The sequence below is a fragment of the Lactuca serriola genome, chromosome 7, assembly GCF_051521515.1.
Source record: "Lactuca serriola cultivar US96UC23 chromosome 7, Lser_US96UC23_V15, whole genome shotgun sequence".
NCBI classification, from domain to species: Eukaryota; Viridiplantae; Streptophyta; class Magnoliopsida; order Asterales; family Asteraceae; genus Lactuca; species Lactuca serriola.
The window spans coordinates 164,146,001-164,168,336 of record NC_136414.1 but is presented as its reverse complement, the minus strand read 5'-3'; the positions used below and the strand labels follow the sequence as shown (position 1 = coordinate 164,168,336).

The 22,336-nt window shown below is 35.6% G+C and overlaps 2 protein-coding genes across 3 annotated transcripts; one reads left to right on the top strand and one right to left on the bottom strand.

The window, feature by feature from the left end:
• Window positions 1-10,862: 10,862 nt before the first annotated feature.
• CCB4 (cofactor assembly of complex C) lies at window positions 10,863-16,878 on the bottom strand. Of its 2 annotated transcripts, none has more exons than XM_079008396.1 (9): window positions 16,748-16,878; window positions 12,555-12,713; window positions 12,305-12,471; window positions 11,999-12,098; window positions 11,835-11,908; window positions 11,587-11,765; window positions 11,441-11,511; window positions 11,254-11,334; window positions 10,863-11,097 (listed from the first exon to the last, which is right to left on the bottom strand). In XM_079008396.1, exons 2-9 carry the CDS (start codon window positions 12,660-12,662, stop codon window positions 11,002-11,004), a joined length of 876 nt encoding a protein of 291 aa, XP_078864522.1. In that variant the 5' UTR covers window positions 12,663-12,713; window positions 16,748-16,878; the 3' UTR covers window positions 10,863-11,001. The 2 variants fall into 2 exon arrangements, with proteins under 2 accessions (XP_078864522.1, XP_078864521.1); XM_079008395.1 differs by having other exon boundaries at window positions 12,555-12,696; window positions 16,748-16,877.
• A 489-nt stretch (window positions 16,879-17,367) lies between these two features.
• LOC145061030 (purple acid phosphatase 2-like) lies at window positions 17,368-20,024 on the top strand. Its single transcript, XM_079008394.1, has 8 exons — window positions 17,368-17,547; window positions 17,770-17,970; window positions 18,086-18,197; window positions 18,285-18,514; window positions 18,642-18,780; window positions 18,882-19,102; window positions 19,288-19,409; window positions 19,524-20,024. Exons 1-8 carry the CDS (start codon window positions 17,368-17,370, stop codon window positions 19,714-19,716), a joined length of 1,398 nt encoding a protein of 465 aa, XP_078864520.1. The 3' UTR covers window positions 19,717-20,024.
• Window positions 20,025-22,336: the final 2,312 nt, after the last annotated feature.

Sequence of the window (22,336 nt, the reverse complement as noted above, 5' to 3'; positions counted from 1 at the left end):
TGTTGATGTGTGATTCCGGGGACGGAATCATTCTAAGGTGGAGAGAATTGTAACGCCTGTGTTTCCGGGCTTGCCATATTTAGCAATATAATAGTCTAGGTTAACCTTTGTAACCCGTTTTGAAATAATAATAATGTATTATTTGAGTATTATGTGTTTTGTGCTTAATTGCTTAATTATGTGGTCTGATTAATTAAGAATACAAATAAGCGTCAAAAATTAAGTGTAAAATAAACTTAATATCTTTGGTTAATGTTGTAGTAGTCGAAACGAGGTTTCCGAATATATATATAGAACGCCCAAATCTGACTTCGTATGAGGAAGTTATGATTTATCGAAGTTCCGACTTAGCGGTATACAGCCTGTTATACTCGAATTGAGATCGAGCGGTTGTTAGCCGAAGCAATCTAAATGAGAATCGAAGATCTCATTGTTGGTATTGAAACGATAAAAAGTTAGGCGAGAACGGACGTCAAACGAAGAAGTTATGAATTTATAACGAAAGTTTCTGTCCCGACCTATTAAAAATAATTAATAAAAATAAAGTCAAAATTAGCCGACGGAGTCTAAACGAAAGTCGTAGAGCGTGGTCTCACCTTTCCGTGGATATAAAGAACGTCGAAAACGGAGTTCGTATGAAGAAGTTATGAATTTCCGAAGTTTATTAATCATTTTGTAATTAAAATTAAATCAAAAATCGGAGGTATTATCCGAAGCCGAGTCACCCGTCTGATCCGAGGTACGCCCCGCGTACGCGAGAACGCCCCGCGTACTCCGATAATGTCGACACTTCGGATGACGCATGCAATGACGATTTCGGAGCCCTGTACACCCCGCGTACAGGCGTACTCCCCGCGTACTCCGAGGCTCCAGCCTCTATATAAAGGATCCGAAGGCAGCCTCATTTCTTGTTCATTTTCTTCTCTTCTCTCTAGTCTTTTGCATCGTTTTTCGTGCCGAAGCTACCCCGAAGCCCCGGTATCATACTCTAGCCCCGAGGCAAGTCCCGAGATCCCAAAGATCCCGAGAAGCGCGGTTCCCGAGTCGAAGCTCTACCCGCGAGAAGTTCGATTTTCGAGGAGATCTTCCAGATCTGCTGTGGATTACTACTTCTATAAGCCGTAGTGCTGTCGGATCGTCTTCTGATCAAGTGAGTGTGTAGTTATTTCTTCTAATACAATAATACGAAGTATTTTATATAAAAAATACGTGCTATGTGTATATATTTGGTTGTGTTATGTGTGAATGAGTATTCACTCTCTTCTATCTTACAGATCTGCTTATTTCTTTAGGAGATATGTGTTATGTGTGTGTGTGTGCCTCGTCTGTTATGTGATATATGTGTTGATTCAAGCATGCTATACAGGTTTTCTTTAAACTATGTATACAAATGTATATTTTTATCTACTAATATGTTGGGTAGAACATGGGTAGATAGTTGGTGTGTAATAAACAGATGAGAGGCCTCGATGTTGTTGTTGTTGTTGATCTAGTTATTCAGCGGAGTATGGATAACGACCACGGACTCTTTCTAGACAGTCCAGTGGAACGCTAGCAGGTTCATAACCTGTAGGTGTTGTGAACGATGTGTTCACCGGTGTACTCTATCCCCCTCATGGTTGCCTTTAGGATATCTATTGTTGAGGAAACCCCTTCGCAGTGATGTCCGTCCCGATGAAAATCCTAGATTAGGTCCCTTGAGATAGTTGTTTTAGGGACGTAAAGTAAGGATAACGGGAATGGGTAATCGGGATAGTGATTGGTTGGTGAAATTAAATATAACTTATTTATTGTGGGTTGAAAACCCTATATGCTCACCAGGCTCCCAAGCCTGACCCACTCAGTTTTATTTGTATTACAGGAAGTGGCACAAGGGCGTAAGATGGATGGATCATCTTGTTGTTTTGTTTACAAGTCTGTATATGTATATATTTGTTGAATGACTTGTAATGTTTATCGTTTATGCTTTATGGTCTGTATCGGAACATGACATCCTGAGTTTTGATTATATAATGAAATGCATCTCTTGATGAAATGCTTTGATAAATATTATTTTATCATGTTTTGTTTTTGGGAACAAATTCCGCAACTCTTTCAAATCAAAAGGATTTACTCTGAAATTATTTAAAAGCATAAATGAAAATCGGTCTTTTCTGGCCGAGATTTTGGGGATGTCACATGAACCACCGAAGCCAACCACCGTTGTTGTTGCCGATGATAGCGGAGATCGACGAGACCATGGCCGTTGTTGCCTCTCTCTCCCTCCCTCCCTCCCTCCCCCCTCTCTCTCTGGTAATGGCGTGACCCTTCCACTCTTTGTTCTTCTGTCATTCATCACGTTTCGTCGCCACCGCCGCTCCGACGGCTGTCACGTTTTGATATCATTCTTCCGACCACTGCCTGCTACCACGAGGATGGCTATGTTGTGTGTGTTTTCATATGTATGGGTGCATGTTTCAGTCGATGTCGCGCGTGTGTGTGTGTGTTTGTTGGCCAGAAATCGTAGAAGCACCCACCATGGCAGCCGATATGGTGGCTGTCGTCGTTCTACCACCACCAGCCGCCACCTCGAGTGGTTGTGTGCATGTGTAGGTGTTGGATTAACTTTTTGTGTAAACCGACAGGCTTTGGATGGTGTTTGGACCTAAAAATTATAACTCCCGCCATTAAAATGGTGGTTGCTGCCATGGACCGCCGCCGACCACCACTGCCCGAGGTGGCAGTGGGTGGTTCTCGATTTATATTTAATTACCTAAACATCTAACTTTAGTACAAGAGGCACGAGTTTGGGGTTGGAAACCTTAATTAAGGTTTAGAAAAAGCTAATGTCAAGAAAATCCTAGTTTTGTAGTTTTGTTGGGACCCGCATAAAAACTGTTAATTGAACTTTAAGTAGTACTTAATAATGTCCTATAATTAACTTAATGCAATATTGGAGTTAACGAATTAAGCCCTTAAGGAGTTTAGTGTGGAACACTAACCGTAGTTGTGATTTCATGTGGAAAACCCTAGAATCGGGGAGCTCTATTATGGACAATGATTGGGCGCGTATATGGGCTATTGATTGGATTATTATTACACCCGAGAATGACTAAGTCAAACCTTAATCAGTCCCACCCTTAGATGATTAAGTCCTCAATGGGTTAAGTGTTCTTACTTAACCTAATCATCATTTTATGTGAAACCCTAATCACCATTTCATGTAAGGTACTCACTGTTACAAGTGACTATTGTGACATCTCCATTTTCACGGCCAGAAAAGACCGATTTTGTTTATGCTTTATAAAAACCAGAGTACCTCTTTTAATAAAAATGTTGTGGAATTTGTTCCCAGTAAAACATGATAAATACGTTATCAAAGCACTTTCGAAGAAATGTATTTTTATTCATTTTTAAACATTTGGGATGTCATCGTCAATACATAAACATAAGCATAAACAGAACTTACATTCATTATCACTAGTGATTTATATCTCCTTAATCTCTCAGTGTAATGTGACTTCATATCAACACCTGTGATATAAATAAACTGAGTGAGTCAGGTTGGGAAACCTGGTGAGTACATAGGGATTTCAATCCTACAATGTTATACCATATATATAGTTTCAAACTCACAAAATATACAATTTCACCATATATATAAACAACTCTTATCCCATTCCGTCGATCCTCACAACGAGACTATCCATACTCTCGGACCTAAGATTAGCCGTTTTACCTAATCTATACTCTCGGATCAGAAATGAACGACTTTACCTAGTCCATACTCTCGGACTAGGGACGAATGACTAATCCATACTCTAGGATTAATGATGAATGATTATGCCTAATCCATACTCTCGGACTAGGGACAATGACTATGTCTAATCCATGCTCCCGGATCAATGACATATACTAAGGTTTTATTCTCTGAGTATAATTCACTCGTACTCGTAAGAAAACACTACCCAATATTCCTCATAATTAATTTAGGTTTACTCTTTATCCTAAATCAGCATATATAATCAGGTATGTTCTTTAACAAGTATCTCAAGAAACATCAAATAATTCGCACATAAACATATATTTAATACTTCAATCGGTACTTGTATTAAAATCATGTTCATGAAAGGACTATGCACTCACTTGAAAAGGTGGTGATTCTGAACTCAGACAACACTTCGCTTCTTAAAAATAATTTCCTTCGACGAAACCTAGTATTATTACCACTAGAGTTTAGTCTATTATTTGTCGAGACTAATTAATAGTCTAGCTATTATTACTATTATATAAGCGTTAAAAAATACTTATATAACACATAATAATAGCCCAAGTACTTATTATAAGTTCCTAATAACGTTACTATAATTAAATAAACGATATATTAAAAATAGCGTAGGCGTAGCTCACTTACAGCGAGTTTTATAGAAAACCGGGCTTTGCTTGGAGCAGCGTTCCCGAGCCGAAAAACTCTTCCCCTCGGATCCGTCGAGCACTTCGGGGCTTCCGCCTCGTGCTAGGGAGGTTCCCTAGGCTTTTCGGGGGGTTTCGGGGCTAGAGAAAGGTTCTAGAGAGAGAGTAAAAAGAAGAAAGAATGGGAAAGGTGTGAAGAAAATGAGGGTGAGAGAGGTTCTATTTATAGGGTGAAAATGGTTGAACTTGGTGCCACATGTCACCATCTAGTGGCAAGACTTGGGGAGAAAGCAATGGCCAAGATTGTGCCACATCATCCATTTTCGCACAGCACACTTCCGACTTCTAAAATCCGTAACTTTCACATACGACCTCCGTTTTTGACGTTCTTTATATCCACACGTAGGTAAAAATAAGATCTACAACTTTCATTTTGACTGCGTTGGCTAATTCTCGACCGATCTTAAATTTAACAGTACGAGGAGATTATACTGTTAAATGTCTGCGTAAAATTCATAACTTCTACATACAGACTCTGTTTTCGTCCGTCTTTTTACCGTTGAGTTCCTATTAATGAGATCTTCAATTCTCATTTAGGTAGCGTAGGCCAAAAACCGCTCGAACTAAAATTTGAGTTTTCGGGTCGTGTACTGTTATACCAAATCTTAGAAAATTCATAACTTCCTTATACGAAGTCAGATTTGGGCGTTATTTTTTTTGTATGTTCTCGGTTTAACATATACTACAACTTTTATTTGGATCGATAAGGCTAAAAAGTCATTTATCAAAAATTCACTATTTACGTCTCCCGGTGCCGTGCCGGTTTTTGCCGTAAAACTTTGACGGGTCATAACCTCTTCGTTATAACTCGGATTTCGGCGTTATTTATATGTACGGAACCCTTGAGACATATTATAAAACTTGGTTAAGATTATTTATTCTAAATAATCTTTTGTCGAAAAGTCGTTTTCGACCCCTATTATCTCTAAATTGACTAGCTCGGATCTACGGGCATTACAACTATGACCTGTGATTGGGTATTGACTCAAGCATCTTCTTGTAGGTGATTGGAAGTGAGTTGAAGCTAGTAGATTTTTTGATTGCTACAGTGGTTACCTACACACATATTGAGGTGAGTTTTGCCTCACTGTACCCGTGGGTCGAAGGTACCAATAGTTTTGGTTATCTGTTAGTAGAAGGATACCTTAGGGACTGTATATGGTCATGTAGGATAGACCGAGGACTCTTGATCCAAGCTCTCTTACTTGTTCCTTGATTAGTTGTGGTTCTAGAATAAGGTCATATGTCCGGGTGACTATCTCACCTTTGAGTATATACGACCATGCATTCTTTGGATCGTTGATATTGAGTATGTTGCTATGTTGTAGTGATCTATTAAATCTGTGTTCTGGTATTGAGTATGCTGCTATAATGTAGTGATCTGTTAGATCTGTGTTTTTATATTGAGTATGCTACTATGTTGTGGTGATCTGTTAGATATGTGTTCTGGTATCAAGTATATTGCTATGATGTAGTGATCTGTTAGATCTATCTCCTGGTACTGAGTATGTTGCTTTGTGGTAATAATCTATAGAATTGTATGTTATTTGTGCTTGCTGGTTATCATCTATGGAGTCAGGGCCGGTCCAAGACATTATGAGGCCCGGGGCAAAATAAAAAATGGGGCCCTTCATGCAATTTTTTCTTGGATAAAATAGGATAACGCCTAAAAATTATTATCAATAAAAAGTAACTTTATTAATTAAAATTTTATTAATCTCTTTAGATATTGATATACAATTAAATAAAGTGTTTGTTAATTTATAGCGATCAAGCAATGTATGTGTTAACAAAGTTCTCTTCCACTTTTGATGTTATGCAACTTGAAAGATTTCTTTACATTACAAAGTAAATCATGGTTTTGAATATGTATGATCATCATATTTCTGGGTTTAGAGTTATGTAGTTGTATGGGTTTTTAATTTTTATTGAATCTAACTAAATGATGTTAAAAGCAAGGTCTTTAAAGGAAATTGGGATTATGCAACAAAAGTAGTTATCCAACTCAAAGAAGAAGACTTAACCCCCTTTAAAATGGGGCTTTACTCTTTTCTTGGAAACAACATTACCATCACTCTAATTTCTCTCCTCCCCGCCTTTTATCCACCTATGAATTGTCTTCTTCCATCACCATATCATGCACAATATGTATGCTATCCCAATACAACATAAAATTCTGAGTTTAGAAAGACAGAGAAATCCAAATTAAGTAGATTAACATTCAGAAATCCAAAGTAAGCAAATGAAGTTCAAGAATCGTCTCTAACTTAACCAAATTAAAATTTGATTTTGTCTCTAACTTGCACAACTCCATAAAAAGTCGAATTTTAGAAAAGAATTAAAATTTTCAAGAATGCTAGAACTTACAGAGATTTACAATCAGATTATCATAAATCAATTTATTCTCTAACCCTCCATTCTAAAAGATTGAAACTTCAAACTTCAGGCGATTGAGAGAGAAATCCAAGTGAGATAGCGACTGTGAATTCAAGAAATCCAAGGAGAACCGGAGAAGCAATCAGACTTGCGATTCTAAAGTAATCGTTCGATTCACTGAATTTCAATTCAGATTCTATTAAAGTGTTGTGGTTGTGGACGAATTCAAAAACAATAAAAAGAAGGATAAGAAATTGGATTCACTTGAAATCGTGAATAAGAAACAGAAGAAGGATAATCGTTGCTTTCGGGAAGACGTCGTTTGGATTTTCCATATGAAATCAATTGTTGAATAGTTACGATGCCTTGGAAGTCGGACGCACGCCAGGTCTACGTCTCGCTCCCTCCCGCTCCGTCTTTTGGATACATGCTGATTAGAGTACTGGGCTGTGAAAAAATAGTCCAATGGGCTTAAAATTAATGGTTTGATAGTATATAACCAATAAAACAAGTATAATATGGGGGCCTTTGGCATTTGGGGGCCCGGGGCGGTCGCCCAGCTTGCCCATGCCCACGGGCCGGCCCTGTATGGAGTGCCCTTAGGTATTGTCTGTGGTCATGTAGGATAGCCTGATAACTCTTGGTCTAAGATCTTTTTCCTATTCCTTGTTTGGTTGTGGCTATAGAGTAGGATCGTATGTTCGGGTGGCTATCTCACCTCTGGTTACTTATGGTTACGCATTCTATGGGGGTTAGCTGGTAGCGGGATTGTATGTTGTGAGAGGACTAGTAGGCGGTAGTGAACTGTATGATTGTTGTTTGCCTGTATTATGTTCCTACTTGATCCTGATTGTTTATATGTTGACAATTTTGTGTTTGGTTTGAGTTGAGGCAGTCCTACTTTGTGTTGTAGGCCAAGATAACCGGTGCGGGCCGACTGTAAGCCGTAGGCACGAAGGCTTAGGAAGAGCAATAGGGTCGAGGCGGTAGGCCAAAAAACCCTGGGTATTCCAGCCCGATGACTGATTGGACCCATTGTATATTGGCATTCCAACCTAGGTTATTCCATCCAGAGGATGACTGGACCCGGAGGTTGATTGGGCCTGAGGTATTCCAACCCGATGGTTGATTGGACCTGACATGTTTGACCGTATATGTTATCCGTTTGCGTGGTGGTATTTTAGGGAAAACTCACTAAGCTTTATGCTTATCCAGTTGTTTATTGTTTCAGGTATCATTGGTATCTATGGGAAAGCGAAAGTGGGACTGTACACACGTATTAGCAGCATTGAGGATTCAACGTTTTCTATAAAACTCTGATTTTAAATAAATGTAATTTGGAATAAACGGTTTTCTTAATAATGGATTTATAAATTGGAAAGTTTTATCTTAATAAAAATGAAAAATTTTAGATTGTGAACATGGGACGTTACAGTGACCTAAACTCAAATCACATCTCAAAATACTCAAAAATGCCCTAAGTCAAACTTGGTCAAACCCCAGGTCAAAGGTCAAAATTCAGAAAGTCAATGGGTCAAGGGAAGGTCAACCTGGATGAGTACGCCCTACGTACTAAACTACTACGCTAGGTGTAGCCACAATCCATCCAAAATCACAGGACTTAAACCCAATACGCGCAACGTACCTATTAGTACGCCTAACGTACCGCGTCTGAATCCAAATCCTTATATTAAGAGCTTATTTCGTCAAGACCTCTTGTCTAAACTTAGATCTAGACCCATAACACCGTTCTAAGTCATAAAGTTTCCATCTTTATGACTTTCATGGCTTGGCAAGGTCCAAAAGCTAGAACCTTAACTTATTAATCCATTAAGACATCATAACCTTTGCATCGAAGGAAAAGAAGGACAAAGATCCAATTTTTATCACTCTAGACACTCTAAAACGTCCAAAATGACAACTCATTTGATCTGGTGTAGCTCATACAGTCATACCCAAAAGGACCATGATTATGGGACCAAAAAGCACAAAACTTCACATCTAGTAAGATCTAATGAGATAATCAACAAGTTTAGAAATTTATACCTTCTAGAGGTTGCTCATGCGGTGTAAAACTCAGATCTATGAAGCTTGGAGCTCCTTCCTTGCTTTCCAATGACTTCCTTCCTTCCACAATGGACAAAAACATTAAAAATGAGCTTAAAACAACACAAATGGAGATTAGGGTTTGCTAGGGACGAGAAGAGGGTTGGAGGTTGGTGAATGAAGGGATCCCAATGAGATAAGGATGCTTAAATAGGTTTCAAACCCTAAAAATTAGGGTTTAAGTTTTTGCCTTGTACGACCAGCGTACCAAAAAAAAAACGTTTTCTAATTAGGTAACCAAGGGACCGATTTTGCAACAAATTTCATATATGAGCTCCTCAAACAGATCCACTCGATAGGCTACCTTGCCAACCCTGACAATTACTTGAAACAACCAAATATACCGGGGTCCCAACTTGCTCCTCTTCTTGAAACGGATTACACCCTTCCAGGGTGATACCTTCAGTAAAACGATATCGTCTACCTAGAACTCTAACTCAGATCGATGTTTGTCGACATAAATATTCTGCTGACTCTGAGTTGTCTGCAACCTCTGTCTGATATGATGAATAAGTGTATTACATCCTTCCTGATGCGTATTAACCAAGATAGAACAAGCATAGTAATGTTTTCCAAGGTTGTTGCTCCACGAAGTACGGATCACAACTTCAGCTCCATAGTTGCATCTAATGGCCATTTTAGGTGGAGAAAGCTAACTTAAGAAGAAAATGGGGAAGAAGAATACTGATGAAGGTGAGTGAAAGAAGGGGAGGGGCAACGACGAAAATATCCCTACATGCTAGGCAAATGGGGCACCCAAACAGAGAAAACAAATGGTTAATTTCGACAGGACCTAGGCGGGTAGAAAATAAATGAATAAGGGACGACCCAAGTTAATTTTAAAAATAAGGACTAAACATGCAAATTGGCATATGGACCAAGCACGATTATATATATATATATATATATATATATATATATATATATATATATATATATATATATATATATATATATATATGGATAAGAGTATAAAATATCTATCCCAACTAATTAATTTTAATAATAGTTAAAAAATAATAACAAATAAAAAATTAGTTTAACTATGAAACTTTCATGCATAACCCGCATATAAAGACGATTAAGATGATGTAGTTTTAATATGTTTTTATATATTATCATATGTTTAAAATATTATATATCTACTTAATAGTAAAATTATTATTTCATAATTCATGTCAGCAAAATATTTTATTAGATTTTGCTCAACGCATGAATATTCATCTAGTTTAATGATAAATTGACCTATTCTTTGATACTTGGGTCATTTAGTGACATTCTATTGAAAAGTTGAATATTCATCTAGTTTAATGATAAATTGACCTATTCTTTGATACTTGGGTCATTTAGTGACATTCTATTGAAAAGTTGACGCACGAATATTCGTTTAGTTTAATGATAAACTGACCTATTTTTTCATACTTGGGTCATTTAGTGACATTTCATTGAAAAGTTGACGTAACGCAGTGGGTTGATCGAAACACTCTTTTTTTATTTTTTATTTTAAAATTCTTTAAATTACCTTTTAAAGTAATAACCAGTTTTTGCGGAAATTTGGTGCCAATATCTCAGAGTTCTAATTTTTTTCATTGTTTAAAAGAGGTTTTAGAGGGTAATTGCTCGCATAGGTGCATTTTTTTTATCAATGGTTGATTGCTTTAAAAAATGTAGTGGTTTATTTTATATTCTATTTTTAGACATTTAGTGTTATTTTTTTATGAGCTGTTTTTTTTTTAAATATTATTTAAAACTATGAGTAGTTTTTGTACGACAAAAATAATGCTGTGGTTAACTCGGATATTGGCCAAACTACAACGACTCATTATTACGGTGGAAACAGATGCGAAATAGATATTGAGGACAGTGAAATCACAAGAACAATAACAATTGTAATAAGGAAGATGATGTAACTAGATTCAAATGAAATATAATACAAAAATAGAAATATTGAATGATGTAATAAGAACACCAAACAACTCTCTCACTGGCTAAATATATATATTAAATTATTATTGTGATATACAAACATATAGTTAAATTAATAATGAATAACGAAAAACAAAACGTTTATCTTTGTTTAGAAGTAGCCAAAGGTTTTTTGGTGTTGATATGCTTAGAAAGCGTGGCATCCAGCTTCTCTCCTATTAAACTGATCCATGCCTGCAGCAGAGGGGTATATACTATTACTATACTATTATTATTATTACTTCGCTTTAACTTATGCAAAAAAAAAAAAGCATATTTTCCTATTTATTTTGGAATTGGATTAGTGAAAAGGAAAAAATAATAAATAATAATAAAAAGATGAATGCTTTCCTGGTCTGATGTTGTGAAGCCTCGAATAGTGTCACCTCCAATTATTGCAATTCCTTTATCTCCAAGTGGTTGCAAGATCACTGCCTGTAATAAGTTTGTGCAAATTTGTAACAAAGTTTAAAACTTGGGCCAAAAGTGTAAATATACAAATGACCTGGTAAACTTGAAGACGATTTGAATGGTTTGTTACCTGTGTGTTTGAAGGGAGAAATGGGAGCTCAGATTTTCCAGGATACAGAGATAGATTTGCCAAGTAGCTTTCTGTAAAATTCTTCAAATATTATAATATAATTTATTTCAAAAATATCATCATTATCACATTCACATGTGGCTTACGTGATCCAGATTTCATAAGGCCTTGATAGATTGATCCTTGCATCAACTTATGAGCATCTACAACCATGGCTTCACCTTCATTTTCATTAGAAGCATATCCAATTTGTACAACACAAATTCCATCATATACAATCACTAGAGACTTGCTGCATGTCACTCCTGACAATGATTCCCATGCCCTAACATCACAATTCACAAACACTAACTTATCGCCATTAAAAAAATTGAAAAATGATGTTTTTCCATACCATTTTAATTCAGAAGATACAAGATCTGGAATGCTGGAATGTATTCTTTCACACTCCACACCTCGTGGTGGCACCTGAATTCAAATTTTGAAATTCATGTATCAAAGTGGTGATAAAAACCAAGTTAGAAGCTGATATGAAAGGGGGTTTTGGGGTTTTCTTACGACAGATATGGATTTAGGTCGAATTGAAAGCCACACAAGACCTGCTAAAATATTAGTTACTGCTAACCCAATTGCAAGTAGATCGGCTCTGGATTGTGAACTGCATGATGATTGAAAAAAGCTTTTAGAATACGCATTTTACAATGGCTACAGGAAAAGAGGTATTGGATTCAATTCAAAATCAGTTGCTAATGTACTGATGAATCGTATTCAATCAATCAAATTAGGAGAAAAAAAAAGGAGATGAAAGAAAGTTAATTACGAAAATCATTAATTAGCAGAAGAAGTGAGAATCCGATTGATTACCTGCTGGCATCAGCAACCGGAGCTATGCCGGAAATTGTCCTGTTGAACAGAACACCGAACAGAGAGGTCCCTCCTACGTAGATCGGAATACTCCTGACAATATCGTCGTTTTTTGATACCCAATCAGCAATCAATTCTCTTTTTGGCCTTGGTCCTTTATAACCTCCCTTCACTTGTTCAATGAAAACTTTAAATTGAAACATAGATACATATACATATAGAGAGAGAAAGAGAGGGAAGACAAAGGCACCTGTAAGTTGGCCGAAACCCTAGAGAACTGTGGACTAGATCGGAGAAGGAGACCGGAAGGTGTATGAGAATTTAACGGGACTGCACGGAGGAGATTTCCCGCTTCCATTTAAGATCGTTCCGTAATTCGGTGGATAAGAAGACTGTTGATTATGTAGTTCTGAAAGATTTGTATTAGAGGCCCTAGACTACTGTACATACTCCATTTCACCCCTCTATTTTTTTTTTCTTTTCAATCTTTTATTTTTTGTTTAAAAAAACATGATCCAAAAATAAAAATAAGAAATAACCGATAATTAACATAAACGATTGTTTCTGATGTATTTTTTTCCGCATCTACAATTACGATGGATCACATTTTAAGAAGCTGAGTTTTGGTCGAGCAACATTGAGGATTAAAAGTTGAACACATGCTTATTAGGGTTGGTACCAAAATATTAACGAATATTAACGGGTATATTGTTAAATCGATTGCATGGTGTTTTCAACATACATTGTTGAAGGACTAAATGTGGATAGCTGAGAAGTATTGTACCTTAGTTACAAAATCTTTCATGTACATATGTATTCTCCCATATGGATTGTGTATAATTCCCTAAGGTGTTGTATACACTATATACACATTATTAAATAGAGAATAGAGATTAGTTCTGCAATACATTCTCTCTTCTGTTTTGTTCTCTCAAAACCGCATCTTCTAGGGTTTTGTTAGTTAGAGTCAATGTATTGAGTATATTGATTCATACTTATAGTTTGTAAAATCGATCATTAGGAGAGTATAGCGTTTCTTATGTAATTTGTTGTTTACATTTTTTCTACAATAAGTCAAGCTTAAAACCAAAGTGATGGTCTCTAACTACACAACTCGTTCTAAGAGGGACTTAAGGCCAAGTAAGGGTCACCTTTCACTAACATGATACCTACAAACCATCTTATTTCAATTCCTATTAGGTTAACCTATAGCAAGAATTCACATATCTTTTTCACCTCATTTTAAACGAAAAAGTACTATATTTCTTCTTTCTGGGGCTTAATCTTTACAAATTAACAGGATTCGGATATGGATAGTATTTTTCTGAATTTTTAGATATTTTGGATATCCGATAGAGTTGAGGGTCTTGGATGTAGTTTAGTGACTTTATTTATGCATTTTCATTTAGTTTTTGACTTTTATATTTTAATTATTTGTTATTTAAAAATATTTTTAACAGTAACTTAGTATATTTTCATATAATTGGATAATTAATCAAGTGAAAAAAAAAACAACATTGGTTTATCGTGTATGATGTCTAAATAAAGAGAAGAATAAATTTTTTTTTAAGTTTAAAAATTTTCGGATATCAATAAACACCATGGTTCGAAAAAAACACAATGTCTCAATGCGTGCCATGGCACGAGACGTGGTGTGACCATTACAAAAACGTTCAAAACATGTTTATTAAACTTGGCGCCCAAATAATGTGTCAATATCCGACTTATCGTGTTATTGTACGAGTTTTTTTCAAGCCGCATATTTTTTTTTTGTTTTTTGTGGTCGGACCTAAAATAATTGATTTTTTTTAAAATTTTTTTTATATTAAATATTAATATAACACTTTTAAAAACTTGATATATTTGATAAAATTCAATAACTATATGATTTATCTTTTTTAATATATATAAACACCATCCAGATTTTTAGATATATGAAATTTTGGATGTACGATTTTGAAGATCCCTACTTAAAAGTTGAAAAAAGTTGAAAATGATATGAAGACAGAATAACATACGAAAAACATAAAGATAAAATAATTTTTTTTTTTTTTTTGAAAAAGTTAACAAATGAAAAAAAGGTTATAACAACGTTTTGATAAGTAAAAGTTACTAAAAACCTGATGTGACAATAATAATATGCTTTCGAGAAATTAACCATTAAAGATATCCGAGAAGACATTTGGTTCACATAATGCTTTCTTGGAAGAAATAAAATATTTTACAAGAATTATAATATTAATGAATTGAAATCACAGTTGATATGAAACGAAATCTATTTTTTTGTTTGGTTTGTAATCAATAGAATTGGAAAGTAAATTATGTAAATAGGACCAAAATACACTTTTATTGATTTTTATAACATATTCATATTATTATTATTAATAAAAAGACTAAACTGCACAAATGGTCCATGTGGTTAGCTGAAAATTGACAATTTGGTCCAAAAAAGTTTGGACTAGCACCAGAGGTCCAAACTTTTCATTTTGTTGCGATTTTGGTCCAGTTTAGTTTTAACTTTTTTATAATGACGGATTTGCCCCTGAATTTATCCTTTGTATTTTCTTTTTTGAATATGTTATTATAGAAATTAAAAAATACCTCTCTTTCATATTTTCTTTTTTGAATATGTTATTATAGAAATTAAAAAAATACCTCTCTCTCTCTCTCTCTCTCTCTCTCTCTCTCTCTCTCTCTCCCCCCTTCTGCATTCGTTCCCTTCTGCCCAACCCATCCCGTTCCCTCACCTGTTCCATGGTCGACGACCACGTTATACCCACCGACGATCTCCCTCGTCGCTATCAATCGACCCAGGAGCACCGGGATTAGCCGCCTGCGAGCCTTCTTCCCTTCCCCTCGCGAATCGCCATCCACCGTCGAACCACACCTCTCGTCGCTTCATCCTCTTCACGATCGGTCATCATTCGAAGGCTAATGTTTGATTTCATCCCTGTTTCCTTCGTGTCTACTGTGGTTCATTCGCGTTCATATCCTCCTTCACCTTCTAGCTCCTCCTTTCAAATGTCACTTCTACATTCTCCTTCCTCTGTGTTTTGTGTTAGGTTAAAACCCAGATCATATATAACACAACCCAAAGTTATGAAGTCGAAATCGTTTCAAGCCCTAATCGGAGGAGAGAGTATTGGTGAGATTGTGCATCTTCTGCAAACATGGGGGTTTTCTTGAAAACATCATGAATATAAAACTGGAACTTGAAAGGATGTACATGATGCATACGTTTAGGTTAGATTTTCTACATATTTCTTTCTCTTTCATTTTCTGCAAATTTTTGGGTTTGTAAACTCATAACCAAATTTTCGATTGTGTGGTATTTGTGTGTGTGTGTGTTTATCTTGGCGTTTTAGAAATCTTCAGTCAGATTGATAGGTTTCATATGCAATTATAGGTTCCCATTCTCGATGGATTAGCGAGGGAATGGGTGGAAGCTATCGAGCAAGTTGGGATTGCAGTTGCTATGGATTCCAATGGCAGAAATTGTGAGAAACTAGCACCATATCTTACTCAACCTGTTCATGTGTAAACTTAAATCCCTTTATTTCCCTTATATAAATCAATGTCTCCGATGATGCCTTCTGACGAACAGGTTTTATGACATATCAAGCTCAACCAGCTTCGATGGAGGTGAGGAAGACGAAGACGAATAATGAGAGGGAGATGTGGTGGCGATGGTGATGCCATCTTTTCCGGTGGTGGTTAGTAATGGAGAGAGAGAGAGAGTGTGTGTGTGTGTGAGAGAGAGAGAGAAGAGAGATTTAATTTTATTTTTTATTTTTTTATTTTTTTTAATTTGAAAATCAGAAAAACAATTAAGAAAAAAAAAAAAGAAAATCATATTAACAGGAGCAAATCCGTCATTTTGAAAAAAATCAGAATTGATTGGACCAAACAAGCAACAAAATGAAAAGTTTGGACCTCGGGTGCTAGTCCAAACTTTTTGGACCAAATTGACAATTTTGAGCAAACCACACATTTGTGCAGTTTTGTCTAATAAAAATGATAAAATTTTCAGTTATTAAAAAATTTTATCCGTTCAAACCTGTACTTTTTCTTGAACTTGCACATAATATATAAAGCAAAAAGATAGTTTTATAAAACAAAAATATGTAATTACACTGGATAAAAAACAATTACTAAATATCTTAGCTTTGTGGAATAGGTATATTGCCATTTGCCCATTTTTGTCGACCAGAGGATTAGAGGAAGAAATTTGTTACAGGGGAAAGAACAAAGAAACAAAGGGGAAGCCTATAAGTCATAAAGCAAATAACCCAAATGTTTACAGAGAGTCAAAGAGAAACAGTAAAACTCACAGAGGTGGGCAAAATCTCAGAAGTATGGCAGGAGGGTGGGTGTCGCAGGAGCTGGAAAGTCTACCCAAATAGATAATCCAAATCACTTAGAGAATAAAGGAAAGAAACTTACAGAGTAGGAGGTAGATGCCGGAGGCGGATGTAGGGAGGCTGTAATGGTGGCTGGCCGGATATCTGGATGCTTCCAGATTGAGCGTTCAAGAGACGGGAAACGATGTGCAGGAGAGAGCCGGTGACTTTTTGGGTAACAAATAGAAGCTAGGGTTAAACCGCTACCTACACGTGTGCAAAAGGATAACCGGCAACCGGTACTGTTGATAGACCCTTTGCTTTTGTAGTATTTTGTAGAATAATTATAAAAGAATAGACTTATAAAATCGTTGAAATAAGGTCGCTTTTCCCTCCCAAATAATTAGGAAGAACCCATGACCATGAGGGTTGTTGGATCCGATTTACGAGTTAACCATACACCTCCAGTCTCATGATCACTCCATCTTCATTCAGAAACCAGAGATTATACAAAATTTAGCAGATCCTTGAAGAATTCTTCGATACGTTATTCCCACTCTTTTGCAATCATCACTAACACACATTATTCCGTAAGGATTAAGCAGTGAAAAGCCAGAAATCGAGTACTTTTTTCATTTGAAAGGATGTAAAAAAAATAAAGGATACTAGAGTTCTGGTTTTGCGCATGTTAAGCTGGGAGGAATCGAAAGGAGCGTGAATAAAATGAGTGTCCGATGGTGCCCTGTTATTGTCTCTGTTCTTGGGCTATTGGTGTTCGAATCCGCTTTGTTTGTTGATGGAGGAACAACCAGTAGTTTTGTAAGAAAATATGAGAAAACTATCGATATGCCTCTTGACAGTGATGTGTTTACTGAGCCTCCTGGTTATAATGCGCCTCAACAGGTATCGATTTCCATCTAAAATCCCCATTTTCATATCGCTTTCATTTTAGGTTAGTTTTGATAGGGTTTTGTTCAATTTAAGAACCTCATTTGCATTTCGCTCAACTTCTGAGATTAATTGTATGATTTAGGAACCTCTTTACAGCTCATCTTCATCTACTTGATTTACACTTGGTATTGTCGATGATGTTAATGAAATTGATTGTCCGTTTTCTAAATCAAGGTTCATATAACCCAAGGTGATCATGTGGGGAAGGCAATGATTGTATCTTGGGTGACAATGGAGGAACCAGGTTCAGATACAGTTGTTTATTGGAGTGAAGACAGCAGTAGTCAGAACACAGCTGAGGGCATTATTACCACCTACACATACTACGATTATACTTCTGGATTCATCCATCATTGCAATCTTACTGATTTGGAGGTACTAATTTTGATTTCTACTACCAAACATTCTTATAATTCGTAACATTTAAGATCTTTACACTAATTAAAAGAAAATTTTGTTTGGAATCATATTGATTAGTTCTGTTTTGCAGCACGATACAAAATACTACTATGAAATTGGGATCGAACATGCATCAAGAACTTTCTGGTTCACAACTCCTCCCCCAATTGGACCAGATGTCCCTTTTACTTTTGGCCTTATTGGTATTCTTTCCTTAAAAACTTTCACTACTTTGGATAATTTGTACTGAATATCTGTGTCATTAAGGTTGTGTTTGTTAATTTATACAGGAGATCTTGGCCAAAGTTTTGATTCAAACATCACACTTACTCACTATGAAATGAATCCTACAAAAGGAAAAACCGTCTTATTCGTTGGAGACATTTCTTATGCTGATAACTATCCTTATCATGATAACACAAGATGGGATTCATGGGGAAGATTTGCTGAAAGAAGTACAGCATATCAACCATGGATATGGACTGCAGGAAATCATGAACTTGACTTTGCACCCGAACTTGTAACTCTTTGACTTTTCACCTTCCTTTCTTTATAAACTCACAAACTTTTGTCTATTCAATCCTCAAATATGTCTCAAAAGATTCAAGAAAAGTCAAAAGATTCAAGTTTTGGTAATTTTGTTGCAGGGAGAGACTGAACCTTTTAAGCCTTATACTCACAGGTATCAAGTCCCCTTTGAAGCATCAGAAAGTACTTCCCCTTTTTGGTACTCAATCAAGATAGCTTCAGCATACATCATTGTTTTATCTTCATATTCAGCTTATGGTATTCAAATTTCAAATTTTTTTTTCTACTAAATATAGAATCATTCACAACCCCAAATCATAGAAACAAAAAGGTGTAAACTTTTTACAAAATTTTGTTAGGTAAATACACTCCTCAACACGAATGGCTGGAAAAAGAATTGCCCAAAGTTGATAGAAGTGAAACCCCATGGTTGATTGTAATGACGCATACGCCCTTGTACAATAGCTATATCTATCATTATATGGAAGGTGAATCTATGAGAGTCATATTCGAGCCTTGGTTTGTAAAATACAAAGTTGATGTTGTGTTTTCTGGTCATGTCCATGCCTATGAACGCACAGTAAGTCTTTCTTTCTAGTTTCTACACATGGAAAAAGTAAATGAGGGCAAATTTGTAAAAAGTTAAAAACTTTCTCTATTAAGTAAAAAAGAAACACCCATATAGAGGTTGCTTGACTTTTGGGTAAAGTAAGTGTTGTATATAGAAAGTTTGAGGGTAAAATGACGATTTTGCCCTTGGTACAGGAGAGAATATCGAACATTGGTTATGATGTTGTTAACTCGAAATGTGATCCTATAAAAGATGATTCTGCTCCTATATACATAACCATTGGGGATGGAGGAAATCTTGAGGGATTGGCTATCAAGTAATTAAAATATAATATTTCTTTTGTTATTTAATGATTGTATTTTTAATTTTTATTATAAAAATTTGATGATAAGTAACACTTATGGTTTGTTGAATGATGATGATGATGTAGCATGACTGAGCCACAACCGATGTACTCTGCTTTTAGAGAAGCTAGTTATGGGCATGCTATTTTGGACATCAAGAATAGAACACATGCGTATCATAGTTGGCATAGGAATCAAGATGGATATGCTGTTACAGCTGATTCAATGTGGTTTTATAATAGATATTGGTATAATCATGACTTACATGCATCATCATGATTCATGATCATTTTTTTTTTCTTTTTTATTTTAAAGTCAGTAGTACCTTGTAAATCAATTCGTGTAGTATCTGGTTTTCTTTCCAGAAGAGCCATTGTCCTACATATTTAGAGGAGATACGAATGTGTCTATCTGGGACTCTAATATAGGAATATATAAAGTTTTATATTGTATGGGTGAAAATGGATATGGAAATATTGCATTGCAAATGCTTAGATTTGGGATAATATTTGTGGTTAGTAGTAAGTAATATCACAAACTAAATGATGTACTATCTTTTGATCAATGAACATCGTTTCCAACTAAAATCAATTGTACATGCAACTAGATACTGCTGGAATATCATATACTTCGTGGGAAAAAAAGTATGTTAGAGTTTTAAGACAAATAACTATTTGATATCTTAATTTAGAGGGTTCTTTGGATTGTATTTCTAGTAGAAGTAATTTACTAAAACAGGGAATGCTCGACCGATGACAAAGATGAAACATGTAGCTTTGGAGGTTATTTTCATGACAACTATATGGGTTTTGTGGTCTTATAGAAATACAATGGTGTTTTGTCACAAATACATTAGAAGGATTGATTTTCAAAAAGATAATAGATTGCTAGTTTTATGCATAGAAATAGTAAGATCAAAGCCAATTGAGTTGTGTGGTTACAAAATCCCATTATGGTTGGTCCTTTGTAATTGTCTATTCTTTTGCTATCTCCTTGTTTAGTGGCGGACGCAGACTGTTTTAGTAGGGGTGTCCCTCGTACTTCAAGCGGGTGCACCTAATAGAAAAAAAAAAAAAAAAATTTACACTGTGTGCCAGAAATTGAGCAGTGGCCCGGGACCCCAAAGGCCCTTAATAGGTCTGCCAGTGTCCTTGTTGGTTTGACTAATAAAATTCAAAGTATCCATATCTACCCTAATAAATAAAAATGATTTTGCCACGTGTCTTCTTCTCCTTTATTTTGACACTTGTCATTTTCTAGATTTTTTTAAATTATTTAATATCCACTTGTCATTTTTATAGTATATATTTTTTTTTATTCAAATTCCACCTATTAAATGCCACTTCATATTAATTAATTTTATAAATATATTAATTAATGTACATAATAACTTTTTATTTGTGAATTCTTCTTTCAATTAATATATTAATTATTGTATATGTATATTAATGTAGATAGTACATTCTATTTGTGAATTCATATTAATTAATTTTATTAGTATAGATTAATTAAAATCAAATTACATAATTTTTTTTGAAACGACAAATCTAATTTATTCCTAAACTACTCCTTAAATCAACATATGTTCACAACGGAACTTGAACCCTCAACCTCAATGAGAAAGGACAACACCGGTTATCGCTATGCTAGAAACACTTTGGTACCAAATTACATAAATAGTCCATATGGTCTACCAAATGTCACAAATTCAGTCGTTACTTATTTTTTTTATTAGCATGGTCTTTGTGGTTATCAAACTTACATGAATTGGTCTTTTATTGTTCACATCATTACTTTTGATCCATTTAATAAACCCGTGTAATACACGTGTCTCACACCTAGTTTGATTATATCCACCTTTCTAACCCGTTATAGTTTTCTTGTTGGTTCCAAGCACGACGACAAAAATAATGGAGGGGTATACCGGTCAATTGGGTAATTTCTTTTTAAAATGTTCTACTAACTATTATTTTATAAAAAATACTTTGATGACTCTAACACACGACAAACAACCTAGGGGGCAACCCCCACCATGGCAGAGCTCATGCCACCTAGGTCCCTTGGCCGGTAGTTAGCTTCAAGCAAAGCACCCCAACCTGACAACTCAATCTGTTAGGGAGTGGCTATGCTAAGGCCCTCACCAAAGCTCTTAGCATGGCTGAACACCTGCCCCAAGGTGAGCTCGCTGGCAGCTTAGCGAGATAAGAGAGGAGAAAGAGAGTGTAGGTTGTTTGTGATTGGCTATTTCAAATTTTCAATTTTTATTTTTTTCTTCCTAAGGCATGCTGACACACTACAACTTTCTAAAATCATGTTATGCTTACGTGACATGTAAAAAATGATGTGACAACATATCATACACACCCCTACTCCCTTTATTCTAAATGAAATGTTAGGTGCAAAGTGCGCCTATATGCGTCATGTGAACCACACACATAGGTGGTACTCCTACTAGGACTTCCATCGGCCTATATGCGTCATGTGAACCACACACATAGGTGGTACTCCTACTAGGACTTCCATTGGTTACTTTTTACTATACATACCAAAAGTTTGCCCACTATATGTGACAATTTGATTCCTTTTTCGAAGTATTTTTTCAATCCAAATATTTGATTAGAGTTGATATCTTATTCATTTTAACTTCGATTTATCTTATTCATTTTAACTTTGATTTTGAATATATAATATATCCTTACAATACAAAGCTTTTTCAAAGGACAACCCAATAACAAATGTCCAGCTTTCTATATGTCCAAAGTCAATGAAAATTCACATTTTCTAATTAAAGAGATTTTTTTTTTCAGAGTCCTCGATTTCCCCTTCAACATATATAGAAGTTGATGGAACCATGTCTAGCTGATGCGGGACACTAAAAAATCCCATGAGAAGGATACTC

What these genes read in the sequence shown, in the direction of transcription:
- CCB4 (XM_079008396.1), bottom strand. Translation starts at nt 12,662, where the DNA reads ATGGAAGCGGGAAATCTCCTCCGTGCAGTCCCGTTAAATTCTCATACA. An exon ending in CCGGTTGCTGATGCCAGCAG is followed by an intron (nt 12,099 to 12,304) that starts GTAATCAATCGG and finishes ATCATCATGCAG; the next exon opens with TTCACAATCCAGAGCCGATC. An exon ending in GTATCTTCTGAATTAAAATG is followed by an intron (nt 11,766 to 11,834) that starts GTATGGAAAAAC and finishes TTGTGATGTTAG; the next exon opens with GGCATGGGAATCATTGTCAG.
- LOC145061030 (XM_079008394.1), top strand. Translation starts at nt 17,368, where the DNA reads ATGAGTGTCCGATGGTGCCCTGTTATTGTCTCTGTTCTTGGGCTATTG. An exon ending in ATCTTCATATTCAGCTTATG is followed by an intron (nt 18,781 to 18,881) that starts GTATTCAAATTT and finishes AAATTTTGTTAG; the next exon opens with GTAAATACACTCCTCAACAC. An exon ending in CTTGAGGGATTGGCTATCAA is followed by an intron (nt 19,410 to 19,523) that starts GTAATTAAAATA and finishes ATGATGATGTAG; the next exon opens with CATGACTGAGCCACAACCGA.